Here is a 13,440-nt window from a genome sequence, read left to right as displayed (position 1 = left end):
TCGCTCAGGTAGGTTGCACAGGTATCAGTGTTCCATATCCTCGCTCAGGTAGGTTGCACAGGTATCAGTGTTCCATATCCTCGCTCAGGTAGGTTGCACAGGTATCAGTGTTCCATATCCTCGCTCAGGTAGGTTGCACAGGTATCAGTGTTCCATTTCCTCGCTCAGGTAGGTTGCACAGGTATCAGTGTTCCATATCCTCGCTCAGGTAGGTTGCACAGGTATCAGTGTTCCATATCCTCGCTCAGGTAGGTTGCACAGGTATCAGTGTTCCATATCCTCGCTCAGGTAGGTTGCACAGGTATCAGTGTTCCATATCCTCGCTCAGGTAGGTTGCACAGGTATCAGTGTTCCATTTCCTCGCTCAGGTAGGTTGCACAGGTATCAGTGTTCCATATCCTCGCTCAGGTAGGTTGCACAGGTATCAGTGTTCCATATCCTCGCTCAGGTAGGTTGCACAGGTATCAGTGTTCCATATCCTCGCTCAGGTAGGTTGCACAGGTATCAGTGTTCCATATCCTCGCTCAGGTAGGTTGCACAGGTATCAGTGTTCCATATCCTCGCTCAGGTAGGTTGCACAGGTATCAGTGTTCCATTTCCTCGCTCAGGTAGGTTGCGCTAAGCGACTACAGAAGAGATGGAAGCCGCGCTAAGCGAATACAGGAGAGACGGACGCCGCGCTAAGCGACTACAGGAGAGATGGAAGCCGCGCTAAGCGAATACAGGAGAGATGGAAGCCGCGCTAGCGACTACAGGAGAGATGGAAGCCGCGCTAAGCGAATACAGGACAGATGGAAGCCGCGCTAGTGACTACAGGAGAGATGGAAGCCGCGCTAGCGACTACAGGAGAGATGGAAGCCGCGCTAAGCGAATACAGGAGAGATGGAAGCCGCGCTAAGCGAATACAGGAGAGATGGAAGCCGCGCTAGTGACTACAGGAGAGATGGAAGCCGCGCTAGTGACTACAGGAGAGATGGAAGCCGCGCTAGTGACTACAGGAGAGATGGAAGCCGCGCTAGTGACTACAGGAGAGATGGAAGCCGCGCTAAGCGAATACAGGAGAGATGGAAGCCGCGCTAGTGACTACAGGAGAGATGGAAGCCGCGCTAGTGACTACAGGAGAGATGGAAGCCGCGCTAAGCGACTACAGGAGAGATGGAAGCCGCGCTAAGCGAATACAGGAGAGATGGAAGCCGCGCTAAGCGACTACAGGAGAGATGGAAGCCGCGCTAAGCGAATACAGGACAGATGGAAGCCGCGCTAGTGACTACAGGAGAGATGGAAGCCACGCTAAGCGAATACAGGAGAGATGGAAGCCGCGCTAGCGACTACAGGAGAGATGGAAGCCGCGCTAAGCGAATACAGGAGAGATGGAAGCCGCGCTAAGCGAATACAGGAGAGATGGAAGCCGCGCTAGTGACTACAGGAGAGATGGAAGCCGCGCTAGTGACTACAGGAGAGATGGAAGCCGCGCTAGTGACTACAGGAGAGATGGAAGCCGCGCTAGTGACTACAGGAGAGATGGAAGCCGCGCTAAGCGAATACAGGAGAGATGGAAGCCGCGCTAGTGACTACAGGAGAGATGGAAGCCGCGCTAGTGACTACAGGAGAGATGGAAGCCGCGCTAGTGACTACAGGAGAGATGGAAGCCGCGCTAAGCGAATACGCTGATTCTACGCTAGCACGTTGCTGTTTCCCAGACAATATATGGAGCACAAGGCAGTTCTGGGATAATATGGTAACACTGATATAATGGCTGATATGTTTAACCCATGTTGTTCAGACACTTTCCTTCCCCTAACTGTGTGTGGTGATTGGTCGCAGTGCTCTCGTGATGCTGTGTGCGCTGCAGGCTGCATTTGTTGCATGTATTGCGAGCTGCGGAGACTTCTCTGTTACTGCTGTAACTTTATACACTTGATATAAAATATTTTACAACAGTTTTTGGTTCAGAATCTTTTTTTTTCTAGATTTTCCTCCTTTAATATTGGGTGCGTCTTATATTCCGGAGCGTCTCATATTCCGGAGCGTCTCATATTCCGGAGCGTCTTATATTCCGGAGCGTCTCATATTCCGGAGCGTCTCATATTCCGGAGCGTCTCATAGGGCGAAAATAGGGTACCTCTCCGGGTGCCAATCAGCGCTGCTTGGGACTCAGGGAAGGCCAAACTGCAATAGACCAATAGGGGGGGCTATATTTCTCCCCTTCTGCAGATGTTGCCTCATATCTACCCCCCCTTCTTTCCTGTACCCTGAGAAGTGAGAGAGGGGTGGCACCGGGCAGGTAGGTTGTCCTGCTACGGAACAGACCCTTACCCATATATCTCATTTGCAGGGGAATAGATACCCTTCTGACATATTAGTGCCCTGCTAGAAACACACACGTGTGCGAGACTTGTACAAAACATGCTTTATAGGCTCCTTGTCAGTAGGGGGCTCCGTTCCTGCCCCAGTCGGGGGCTATTATACATAGGGAAGTACGTGAGGGGCAGAACCGCCCGTGCCTGGGTCAGGCCCATACAATCTCATTAATAGTCCCACTATGGCTTCACTGGGCAACCCCCACAGTCACTGCCCCACAATGGGGTAATTCCGATAAGCCCCGCCCAGTGGGAGGGGTCAGAGGAAGGCGCAGATCTTATCCAGCTGCTTTGGGTTGGAATCACTCAGGAACCGCAACTCGGCCTTCCCTTCCGGCGTATGGGCTGAAACAGGCAGGTCACATGGTAAGCAACAAGCACTCTGATTGGCTCATTGTCTGACAGTCACATGAACAGCAAGCCAACACTCTGGTTGGCTCATTCACAGTCACATGAACAGCAAGCCAGCACTCTGATTGGCTCATTCACAGTCACATGAACAGCAAGCCAGCACTCTGATTGGCTCATTCACAGTCACATGAACAGCAAGCCAGCACTTTGATTGGCTCATTCACAGTCACATGAACAGCAAGCCAGCACTCTGATTGGCTCATTCACACAGTCACATGAACAGCAAGCCAGCACTCTGATTGGCTCATTGTCTGACAGTCACATGGTAAGCAACAAGCACTCTGATTGGCTCATTCACACAGTCACATGAACAGCAAGCCAGCACACTGATTGGCTCATTCACAGTCACATGGTAAGCAACAAGCACTCTAATTGGCTCATTAACACAGTCACATGAACAGCAAGCCAGCACTCTGATTGGCTCATTCACAGTCACATGAACAGCAAGCCAGCACTCTGATTGGCTCATTCACACAGTCACATGAACAGCAAGCCAGCACTCTGATTGGCTCATTAACACAGTCACATGAACAGCAAGCCAGCACACTGATTGGCTCATTCACACAGTCACATGAACTTGCCCAAGGGCAGGAAGGGATTAGCCAATCCCGGGCCATGTACCTTTGTGGTGCTGCAGCCACTTGCGCTCCAGGTAGTACTGATAGCAGCTCTCAAACTCCTTCTCATTGTAATTGGGCACCTGGATGGGCACAAACGGGTCCAGGGCATCGAACCCCTCCTGTGGGGAGAAAGGCGATTGGCTGAGAGGCAGCAGGGAGTCACAGGGTCCCCCCGGGGGCACAGCAGGGGCAGATCATTACCTTTCCCAGCAGATGATGGGGCAGATAGGCGCAGGCAGGGGTGTACAGGGATCCAGCCTGGGTCACAGTCAGGACTATAGCGCCCCCTGTCTGAGAGACACAGAGCGGTAACAGCAGAACTTACCCTCCTACCCCGGCCCCCAAGGGCCACACCCCTTCCCTCCTACCCCGGCCCCCGAGGGCCACACCCCTTCCCTCCTACCCCGGCCCCCAAGGGCCACACCCATTCCCTCCTACCCCCAGCCCCCAAGGGCCACACCCATTCCCTCCTACCCCAGCCCCCAAGGGCCACACCCATTCCCTTCTACCCCCAGCCCCCAAGGGCCACACCCATTCCCTTCTACCCCCAGCCCCCAAGGGCCACACCCATTCCCTCCTACCCCAGCCCCCAAGGGCCACACCCATTCCCTTCTACCCCCAGCCCCCAAGGGCCACACCCCTTCCCTCCTACCCCGGCCCCCAAGGGCCACACCCCTTCCCTCCTACCCCGGCCCCAAGGGCCACACCCATTCCCTCCTACCCCCAGCCCCCAAGGGCCACACCCATTCCCTCCTACCCCAGCCCCCAAGGGCCACACCCATTCCCTTCTACCCCCAGCCCCCAAGGGCCACACCCATTCCCTTCTACCCCCAGCCCCCAAGGGCAACACCCATTCCCTCCTACCCCAGCCCCCAAGGGCCACACCCATTCCCTCCTACCCCCAGCCCCCAAGGGCCACACCCATTCCCTCCTACCCCAGCCCCCAAGGGCCACACCCATTCCCTCAGCCTTACCCAGTCATTCTGCACCATCTTCCTCAGATTGTGCACCAGGGTCAGCTCCTCCGGAGGCACCTACAGTACAGGCAGGGGCAGATAAGCATAATACCCCCTAGTGGTGATACTGGGGCAATACATTCCCTAACAGTAACACTGCCCTATGCACAGACCTACCTACCCGATGCCGCCCCTCTCTAACAGATACCCCTAGAATACAGGCAGGGGCAGATAAGCATAATACCCCCCTAGTGGTGATACTGGGGCACATCAATATAACGAACATTTGCCCCATCACACACCAAACTGCACAGAGATAGGAACACCAGAGTAGGGCCCCAGGGCCCCCTGTAAGTCCAACATCAATATAACAATGTCGCCCTCATGGTCCGTTACTATCGGTTCTGTTGGGTCCCTCTGAGCTTTGTTTCCCCTTTATTCTATCGTTTCCTTACCAAACTCTTGTCCTCCTTCCTGAGAGTGCTCCTGCCCCACAGAGCGTTAACTCCATCGACTGAGACCAACATCTGATATGCTCCTCCCCCCGACTGTCTCTTTAACTCCTTCAGAACCACGCCCACTGCGTCACTGGCACTCTTCACCCTCGTCAGTCCCTAGGGAACAAGTGCTGAGCCATTAGTAACAAAGCCCCTCCCCCTCATAGCCCAAGCCCCTCCCAGAATCCTCCTCTCCCACCCCCTATATAACCCACCCCTCCCCTCTCCCAGAATCCTCCTCTCCTGCCTTCCATATAACCCGCCCCTCCCCTCTCCCAGAATCCTCCTCTCCCACCCTCTATATAACCTGCCCCTCCCCTCTCCCAGAATCCTCCTCTCCTGCCTTCCATACAACCCGCCCCTCCCCTCTCCCAGAATCCTCCTCTCCTGCCTTCCATACAACCCGCCCCTCCCCTCTCCCAGAATCCTCCTCTCCTGCCTTCCATATAACCCACCCCTCCCCTCTCCAGAATCCTCCTCTCCCGCCCTCTATAAACCCGCCCCTCCCGCTTCTGCAGCCAGAATCCTCCTCTCCTGCCTTCCATATAACCCACCCCTCCCCTCTCCCAGAATCCTCCTCTCCACCCTCTATATAACCTGCCCCTCCCCTCTCCCAGAATCCTCCCTTGGCCATATAACCCGCCCGCTCCCGCGTCCAGAATCCTCCTCTCGCCACCCTCTATATAACCCGCCCCTCCCCTTTCCCAGAATCCTCCACTTCATATAACCCGCCCCTCCCCTCTTCCCAGAATCCTCCTCTCCTGCCTTCCATATAACCCGCCCCTCCCCTCTCCCAGAATCCTCCCTTCCATATAACCCGCCCCTCCCTCTCCAGAATCCTCCTCTCCCACCCTCTATATAACCCGCCCCTCCCTTCCCAGAATCCTCCCTTCCATATAACCCACCCCTCCCCTCTCCCAGAATCCTCCTCTCCTGCCTTCCATATAACCCACCCCTCCCCTCTCCCAGAATCCTCCTCTCCCACGCGCCTCTATATAACCCACCCCTCCCCTCTCCCAGAATCCTCCTCTCCCACCCTCTATATAACCCACCCCTCCCCTCTCCCAGAATCCTCCTCTCCCACCCTCTATATAACCCACCCCTCCCTCTCCCAGAATCCTCCTCTCCCACCCTCTATATACCTGCCCCTCCCCTCTCCCAGAATCCTCCTCTCCTGCCTTCCATATAACCCACCCTCCCCTCTCCCAGAATCCTCCTCTCCCACCCTCTATATAGTTAACCCGCCCCTCCCCTCTCCCAGAATCCTCCTCTCCCACCCTCTATATTAACGGGCGACCCCTCCCCTCTCCCAGAATCCTCCTCTCCCAACCCTCTATATAACCCGCCCCTCCGCCTCTCCCAGAATCCTCCTCTCCTGCCTTCCATATAGACGCGCGCCCCGTCCCCCGTGCCGAGGGAGAATCCTCCTCTCCTCCCTTCCATATAACCCGCCCCTCCCCTCTCCCAGAATCCTGCCTCTCCTCCCTTCCATATTAACCTGCCCTCCCCTCTCCCAGAATCCTCCTCTCCTCCCTTCCATATAACCCACCCCTCCCCCTCCCAGAATCCTCCTCTCCCACCCTCTATATAACCTGCCCCTCACCCTCTCCCAGAATCCTCCTCTCCCACCCTCTATATAACCCACCCCTCCCTCTCCGCAGAATCCTCCTCTCCCACCCTCTATATAACCTGCGGCGTGCGGCCCTCTCTCCAGAATCCTCCTCTCCTGCTTCCATATAACCCACCCCTCCCCTCTCCAGAATCCTCCTCTCCTCCGCTTCCATATAACCCACCCCTCTCCAGAATCCTCCTCTCCTCCCTTCCATATAACCCGCCCCTCCACCTCTCCCAGAATCCTCCTCTCCTGCTTCCATATAACCCGCCCCTCCCTCTCCCCAGAATCCTCCTCTCCCACCCTCTATATAACCCACCCCTCCCCTCTCCCAGAATCCTCCTCTCCCCACCCTCTATATAACCCACCCCTCCCCTCTCCCAGAATCCTCCTCTCCCACCCTCTATATAACCCAGCCCTCCCCTCTCCCAGAATCCTCCTCTCCCACGCCTCTATATAACCCGCCCCTCCCCTCTCCCAGAATCCTCCTCTCCTGCCTTCCATATAACCCGCCCCTCCCCTCTCCAAGAATCCTCCTCTCCTCTTCCATATAACCCGCCCCTCCCCCTCCCAGAATCCTCCTCTCCTCCCTTCCATATAACCTGCCCCTCCCCTCTCCCAGAATCCTCCTCTCCTCCCTTCCATATAACCCACCCCTCCCCTCTCCCAGAATCCTCCTCGTCGTCCCACCCCTGCTGATGATATAACCTGCCCCTCCCCTATCCCAGAAGTCCTCTCCTCCTCGGCCTGTCCATATAACCCGCCCCTCCCCTCTCCAGAATCCTCCTCTCCTCCCTTCCATATAACCAGCGCGCCGCTCTCCTCTCCCAGAATCCTCCTCTCCTCCCTTCCATATAACCCGCCCCTCCCTCCAGAATCCTCCTCTCCTCCCTTCCATATAACCCGCCCCTTACGCCCTCTCCCAGAATCCTCCTCTCCTCCCTTCCATATAACCCGCCCCTCCCCTCTCCCAGAATCCTCCTCTCCTGCCTTCCATATAACCCGCCCCTCCCCTCTCCAAGAATCCTCCTCCCTTCCATATAACCCGCCCTCCCCTCTCCCAGAATCCTCCTCTCCTGACTTCCATATAACCCGCCCCTCCCCTCTCCAAGAATCCTCCTCCCTTCCATATAACCCGCCCCTCCCCTCTCCCAGAATCCTCCTCTCCCACCCTCTATATAACCTGCCCCTCCCTATCCAGAATCCTCCTCTCCTCCCTTCCATATAACCCGCCCCTCCCCTCTCCCAGAATCCTCCTCCCTTCCATATAACCCGCCCCTCCCCTCTCCCAGAATCCTCCTCTCCTGCCTTCCATATAACCCGCCCCTCCCCTCTCCAAGAATCCTCCTCCCTTCCATATAACCCGCCCCTCCCCTCTCCAGAATCCTCCTCTCCCACCCTCTATATAACCTGCCCCTCCCCTGACCCAGAATCCTCCTCTCCTCCCTTCCATATAACCCGCCCTCCCTCTCCCAGAATCCTCCTCGCTTCCATATAACCCACCCCTCCCCTCTCCCAGAATCCTCCTCTCCTCCCTTCCATATAACCCACCCCTCCCCTCTCCCAGAATCCTCCTCTCCTCCCTTCCATATAACCCGCCCCTCCCCTCTCCCAGAATCCTCCTCTCCTCCCTTCCATATAACCCGCCCCTCCCCTCTCCCAGAATCCTCCTCTCCTGCCTTCCATATAACCCGCCCCTCCCCTCTCCCAGAATCCTCCTCTCCTCCCTTCCATATAGCCCACCCCTCGGATACGATGATATTAACCCTTCCTACCTGATCCACTACCTCCCCCAGGGGTCTGCCCTCGTCTGTGGCTTCCCGCTTGCTCCACACGTATCGCTGGTTGGTACGGATCTAGGAAAAACAGTGAGGGGTAAGTGCACCACATGCAGTTGGTCACATACAACACTAGGCAAGGAGCTGCCATGTTAGTATGTGCCACCTCACTGCTCTGTCGATACAGGCCCCACCCACCTGCTTGAGGAAGTGCTCATTGGTGGCTTTAAAGTTCTTCAGCCAATTGGAGGCTTCCAAGGGTTGGTCGAACCTGTTGCTATGGAAGGAGGAGGGCATGAGCTCCTTACAGTTCTTCACCAGGACGTGAGCTGCAATGACAAGGGAATCAGATGGGGGGGCTGCAGAGTTAGGGCCACACTGGGCTCCTAGTTGGGCACTTACCATCGGGCACCTGTAGGAGCAGCCAGCCTTGGGTGTGACAGTAATGCACAATGTGGCACAGGGTCAGACTCTTGCCCGTTCCTCTCTTGCCATCTGAGGTGCCATTGGTTAAGCAAACACCCTAGAGGATCCCAAGTGACCCCGCCCCCGCGGAGGAAGACCATAGAGATTGCTGGGTATGTAGCACGCACATACGTGTATATAGCACGGCGTAAGGATACACACATACATATATATATATGTATATAGCAGGGCGTAAGGATACAGAGGACGTAGCGCACAGCCGGCTGGGTCGGGTCAGAGTTCCTCAGGTACCGGAGCAGTTCTATGGCGGGCCGGCGCACCATCACGCACGTCTCATTGAAGGTCTTGCTCTGCAGGGGGCACAGGAACATTATGCAACATTGCCCCTAATGGTAACAGGCAGAAGTGCAAGAATAGGCCCGTGGGCTGACACTCACCTGCTGCTGGAAGCGCCAGGGAAGGCCCTGGGGGAATGTGGCCCTCACGTCCTGTGCCGACAGCGAGTAGAATTGCCCCTCGTGTTGCTCCGTGTGCGCCCCCTGTGGGTAACACGCTGTTACTATGTGCACTATGTAACCCTCTCCCAGAATCCTCCTCTCCCACACGTTACTATGTAACCCTCTCCCAGAATCCTCCTCTCCCACACGTTACTATGTAACCCTCTCCCAGAATCCTCCTCTCCCACACGTTACTATGTAACCCTCTCCCAGAATCCTCCTCTCCCACACGTTACTATGTAACCCTCTCCCAGAATCCTCCTCTCCCACACGTTACTATGTAACCCTCTCCCAGAATCCTCCTCTCCCACACGTTACTATGTGCGCCCTGAGCTGTCACTGCCCAACATGGCCAACATGGCGGCTTGGCCTCCTTATTATGTGGGGGGCCCTGGGGCTGTGGGGGCCACAGGAAACTCCCAGTAGTCTCTATGAGCTGAAGGAGTCTGGGGGTTCTAGCACAGTAGCAGGGCATTTATAGAACACAATTCTGCCCCGGGCCCCACGTGACTTAGGGCCACTGACATTTCCAAACCTAGAGAACTGGTTAATGATAGGGCGGCACTAGGTTACTGTGATGCAGGCAGCAGTGAAGCACAGTGATTGGCCCGTTCCCAGACAGCAAACATACCGTCTCCTTGGCAACAGCATCCACGACTCAGGCTACAGATCACGTGACTGCTTCAGTCACCATGGAAACAGAGGTGCTGAAGCCAAATGGGTACCAATCTCTGGCGTAAGCCAAGTGTGAGCTAGGGGGCGCTGTGAGTACGTCTCTGGCTGGGCTAGTAGCATCAATTCCATCACTGGGGGATTCTCAGTAGGGACCCCCACATGCCCCCCCCAGGGTATCTTCATGCAACAAGTGGGGCACTGGCTCACTTTCCCCCAGTGATGGCAAATGGTACAGCCCGCAGAGACCCCCGGCCCTACGTACTGCAGCTGCGAGACCCCCGGCCCTACGTACTGCAGCTGCGAGACCCCCGGCCCTACGTACTGCAGCTGCGAGACCCCCGGCCCTACGTACTGCAGCTGCGAGACCCCCGGCCCTACGTACTGCAGCTCCGAGACCCCCGGCCCTACGTACTGCAGCTGCGAGACCCCGGCCCTACGTACTGCAGCTGCGAGACCCCCGGCCTACGTACTGCAGCTGCGAGACCCCCGGCCCTACGTACTGCAGCTGCGAGACCCCCGGCCCTACGTACTGCAGCTGCGAGACCCCGGCCCTACGTACTGCAGCTGCGAGACCCACGGCCCTACGTACTGCAGCTGCGAGAACCCCGGCCCTACGTACTGCAGCTGCGAGACCCCCGGCCCTACGTACTGCAGCTGCCGCAGAGACCCCCGGCCCTACGTACTGCAGCTGCGAGACCCCGGCTCCTACGTACTGCAGCTGCGAGACCCCCGAGCCCTACGTACTGCAGCTGCGAGACCCCCGGCCCTACGTACTGCAGCTGCGAGGACCCCCGGCCCTACGTACTGCAGCTCCGAGACCCCGGCCCTACGTACTGCAGCTGCGAGACCCCGGCCCTACGTACTGCAGCTGCGAGACCCGGCCCTACGTACTGCAGCTGCGAGACCCCCGCCCTACGTACTGCAGCTGCGAGACCCCCGGCCCTACGTACTGCAGCTGCGAGACCCCCGGCCCTACGTACTGCAGCTGCGAGACCCCCGGCCCTACGTACTGCAGCTGCGAGACCCCCGGCCCTACGTACTGCAGCTGCGAGACCCCCGGCCCTACGTACTGCAGCTGCGAGACCCCCGCGCCTAACGTACTGCAGCTGCGAGACCCCCGGCCCACGTACTGCAGCTGCGAGACCCCCGGCCCTACGTACTGCAGCTGCGAGACCCCGGCCCTACGTACTGCAGCTGCGAGACCCCCGGCCCTACGTACTGCAGCTGCGAGACCCCCGGCCCTACGTACTGCAGCTGCGAGACCCCCGGCCCTACGTACTGCAGCTGCGAGCCCCCGGCCCTACGTACTGCAGCTGCGAGACCCCGGCCCTACGTACTGCAGCTGCGAGACCCCCGGCCCTACGTACTGCAGCTGCCGAGACCCGGCCCTACGTACTGCAGCTGCGAGAACCCCGCCCTACGTACTGGCAGCTGCGAGACCCCCGCCCTACGTACTGCAGCTGCGAGCACCCCCGGCCCTACGTACTGCAGCTGCGAGACCCCCGGCCCTACGTACTGCAGCTGCGAGACCCCCGGCCCTACGTACTGCAGCTGCGAGACCCCCGGCCCTACGTACTGCAGCTGCGAGACCCCCGGCCCTACGTACTGCAGCTGCGAGACCCCGGCCCTACGTACTGCAGCTGCGAGGACCCCCGCCCTACGTACTGCAGCTGCGAGACCCCCGGCCCTACGTACTGCAGCTGCGAGACCCCCGGCCCTACGTAATGCAGCTGTGAACCCCCGGCCCAACGTACTGCAGCTGCGAGACCCCCGGCCCTACGTACTGCAGCTGCTAATGAACAATGAAATCCAGGTTAGGGACAGGAACCTACCGGGTCGGTCTCGCTGGTACGGAACACTTCCCTGGGGGCGTCCTGGGAAGGAGAGAGAGCGCTGCTCCAAAGCCTGCTGGGAAATACATGGGCTCCAACCAGCTGGAAGGCAGCAAAATCTGGCGTTAGAGGGAGGGGCATCAGGGGAGGGGTTACTAACAATAAGGGGTTTGGGGAGGGGTTACTAGAGGGAGGGGCTGCTGGGGAGGGGTTACTAAGAGGAGGAGCTGGGGAGGGTTACTAAGAGGAGGAGCTGCTGGGGAGGGGTTACTAAGAGGAGGGCCTGGGGAGGGGTTACTAAGAGGAGGGGCTGCGTGGGAGGGGTTACTAAGAGGAGGGGCTGCTGGCGGAGGGGTAACTAAAGGAGGAGCTGCTGGGGAGGGGTTACTAAGAGGAGGGGCTGCTGGGGGAGGGTAACTAAGAGGAGGGCTTGCTGAGGAGGGGTTACTAAGAGGAGGGGCTGCTGAGGAGGGGTTACTAAGAGAGGGAGCTAGGGAGGGGTTACTAAGAGGAGGGGCTGCTGGGGGAGGGTTACTAAGAGGAGGGGCTGCTGGGGAGAGGTTACTAAGAGGAGGAGCTGCTGGGAGGGTTCACTAAGAGGAGGAGCTGGGAGGGGTTACTAAGAGGAGGAGCTGCTGGGAGGGGTTACTAAGAGGAGGAGCTGGGGAGGGGTTACTAAGAGGAGGAGCTGCTGGGGTGGGGTTACTAAGAGGAGGGGCTGCTGGGGAGGGGTTACTAAGAGGAGGGGCTGCTGAGGAGGGGTTACTAAGAGGAGGAGCTGCTGGGGAGGGAGTTACTAAGAGGAGGAGCTGCTGGGGAGTGGTTACTAAGAGGAGGAGCTGCTGGGGAGGGGTTACTAAGAGGAGGAGCTGCTGGGGAGTGGTTACTAAGAGGAGGGGCTGCTGGGGAGGGGTTACTAAGAGGAGGGGCTGCCTTGGGAGGGGTTACTAAGAGAAGGGCCTGGGAGGGGTTACTAAGAGGAGGGGCTGCTGGGGAGGGGTTACTAAGAGGAGGGGATGCTGGGGAGGAGTAACTAAGAGGAGGAGCTGCTGGGGAGGGATTACTAAGAGGAGGGGCTGCTGGGGAGGGGTTACTAAGAGGAGGGCCTGGGGAGGGGTTACTAAGAGGAGGGGCTGCTGGGGAGGGGTTACTAAGAGGAGGAGCTGGGGAGGGGTTACTAAGAGGAGGGGCTGCTGGGGAGGGGTTACATAAGGAGAGGGGCTGCTGGGAGGTTACTAAGAGGAGGGCCTGGGGAGGGGTTACTAAGAGGAGGAGCTGCTGGGGAGGGGTTACTAAGAGGAGGGCCTGGGGAGGGGTTACTAAGAGGAGGAGCTGCTGGGGGGCGTTACTAAGAGGAGGCCTGGGGAGGGGTTACTAAGAGGAGGAGCTGCTAGGGAGGGGTTACTAAGAGGAGGGGCTGCTGGCGGAGGGGTTACTAAGAGGAGGGGCTGCTGGGGAGGGGTTACTAAGAGGAGGGGCTGCTGGGGAGGGGTTACTAAGAGGAGGAGCTGGGGAGGGGTTACTAAGAGGAGGGGCTGCTGGGGAGGGGTTACTAAGAGGAGGGGCTGCTGGGGAGAGGTTACTAAGAGGAGGGGCTGCTGGGGAGGGGTTACTAAGAGGAGGGGCTGCTGGGGAAAGGTTACTAAGAGGAGGAGCTGCTGGGGAGGGGTTACTAAGAGGAGGGGCTGGGGAGGGGTTACTAAGAGGAGGAGCTGCTGGGGAGGGGTTACTAAGAGGAGGAGCTGCTGGGGAGTGGTTACTAAGAGGAGGAGCTGC

The 13,440-nt window shown here is 58.2% G+C and overlaps 1 protein-coding gene across 1 annotated transcript; it reads right to left on the bottom strand.

Annotated features, from left to right (window-relative positions):
- Positions 1 to 2,395: 2,395 nt before the first annotated feature.
- On the bottom strand, positions 2,396 to 11,766 carry dap3 (death associated protein 3; the record flags this gene model as incomplete). The annotated part of the gene is given in 11 exon segments (NM_001016002.2): positions 2,396 to 2,705; positions 3,393 to 3,510; positions 3,593 to 3,682; positions 4,366 to 4,425; positions 4,803 to 4,961; positions 8,232 to 8,312; positions 8,433 to 8,563; positions 8,637 to 8,729; positions 8,902 to 9,010; positions 9,098 to 9,199; positions 11,665 to 11,766. Coding segments are annotated over 11 exon segments (1,131 nt in total), but the record flags the coding sequence as incomplete, so codon positions are not given.
- Positions 11,767 to 13,440: the final 1,674 nt, after the last annotated feature.

Source organism: Xenopus tropicalis, chromosome 8 (genome assembly GCF_000004195.4).
Source record: "Xenopus tropicalis strain Nigerian chromosome 8, UCB_Xtro_10.0, whole genome shotgun sequence".
In the NCBI taxonomy this organism is placed as follows: Eukaryota; Metazoa; Chordata; class Amphibia; order Anura; family Pipidae; genus Xenopus; species Xenopus tropicalis.
The sequence above is the reverse complement of the archived record's forward strand: the minus strand, read 5'-3'. Positions and strand labels throughout refer to the sequence as shown.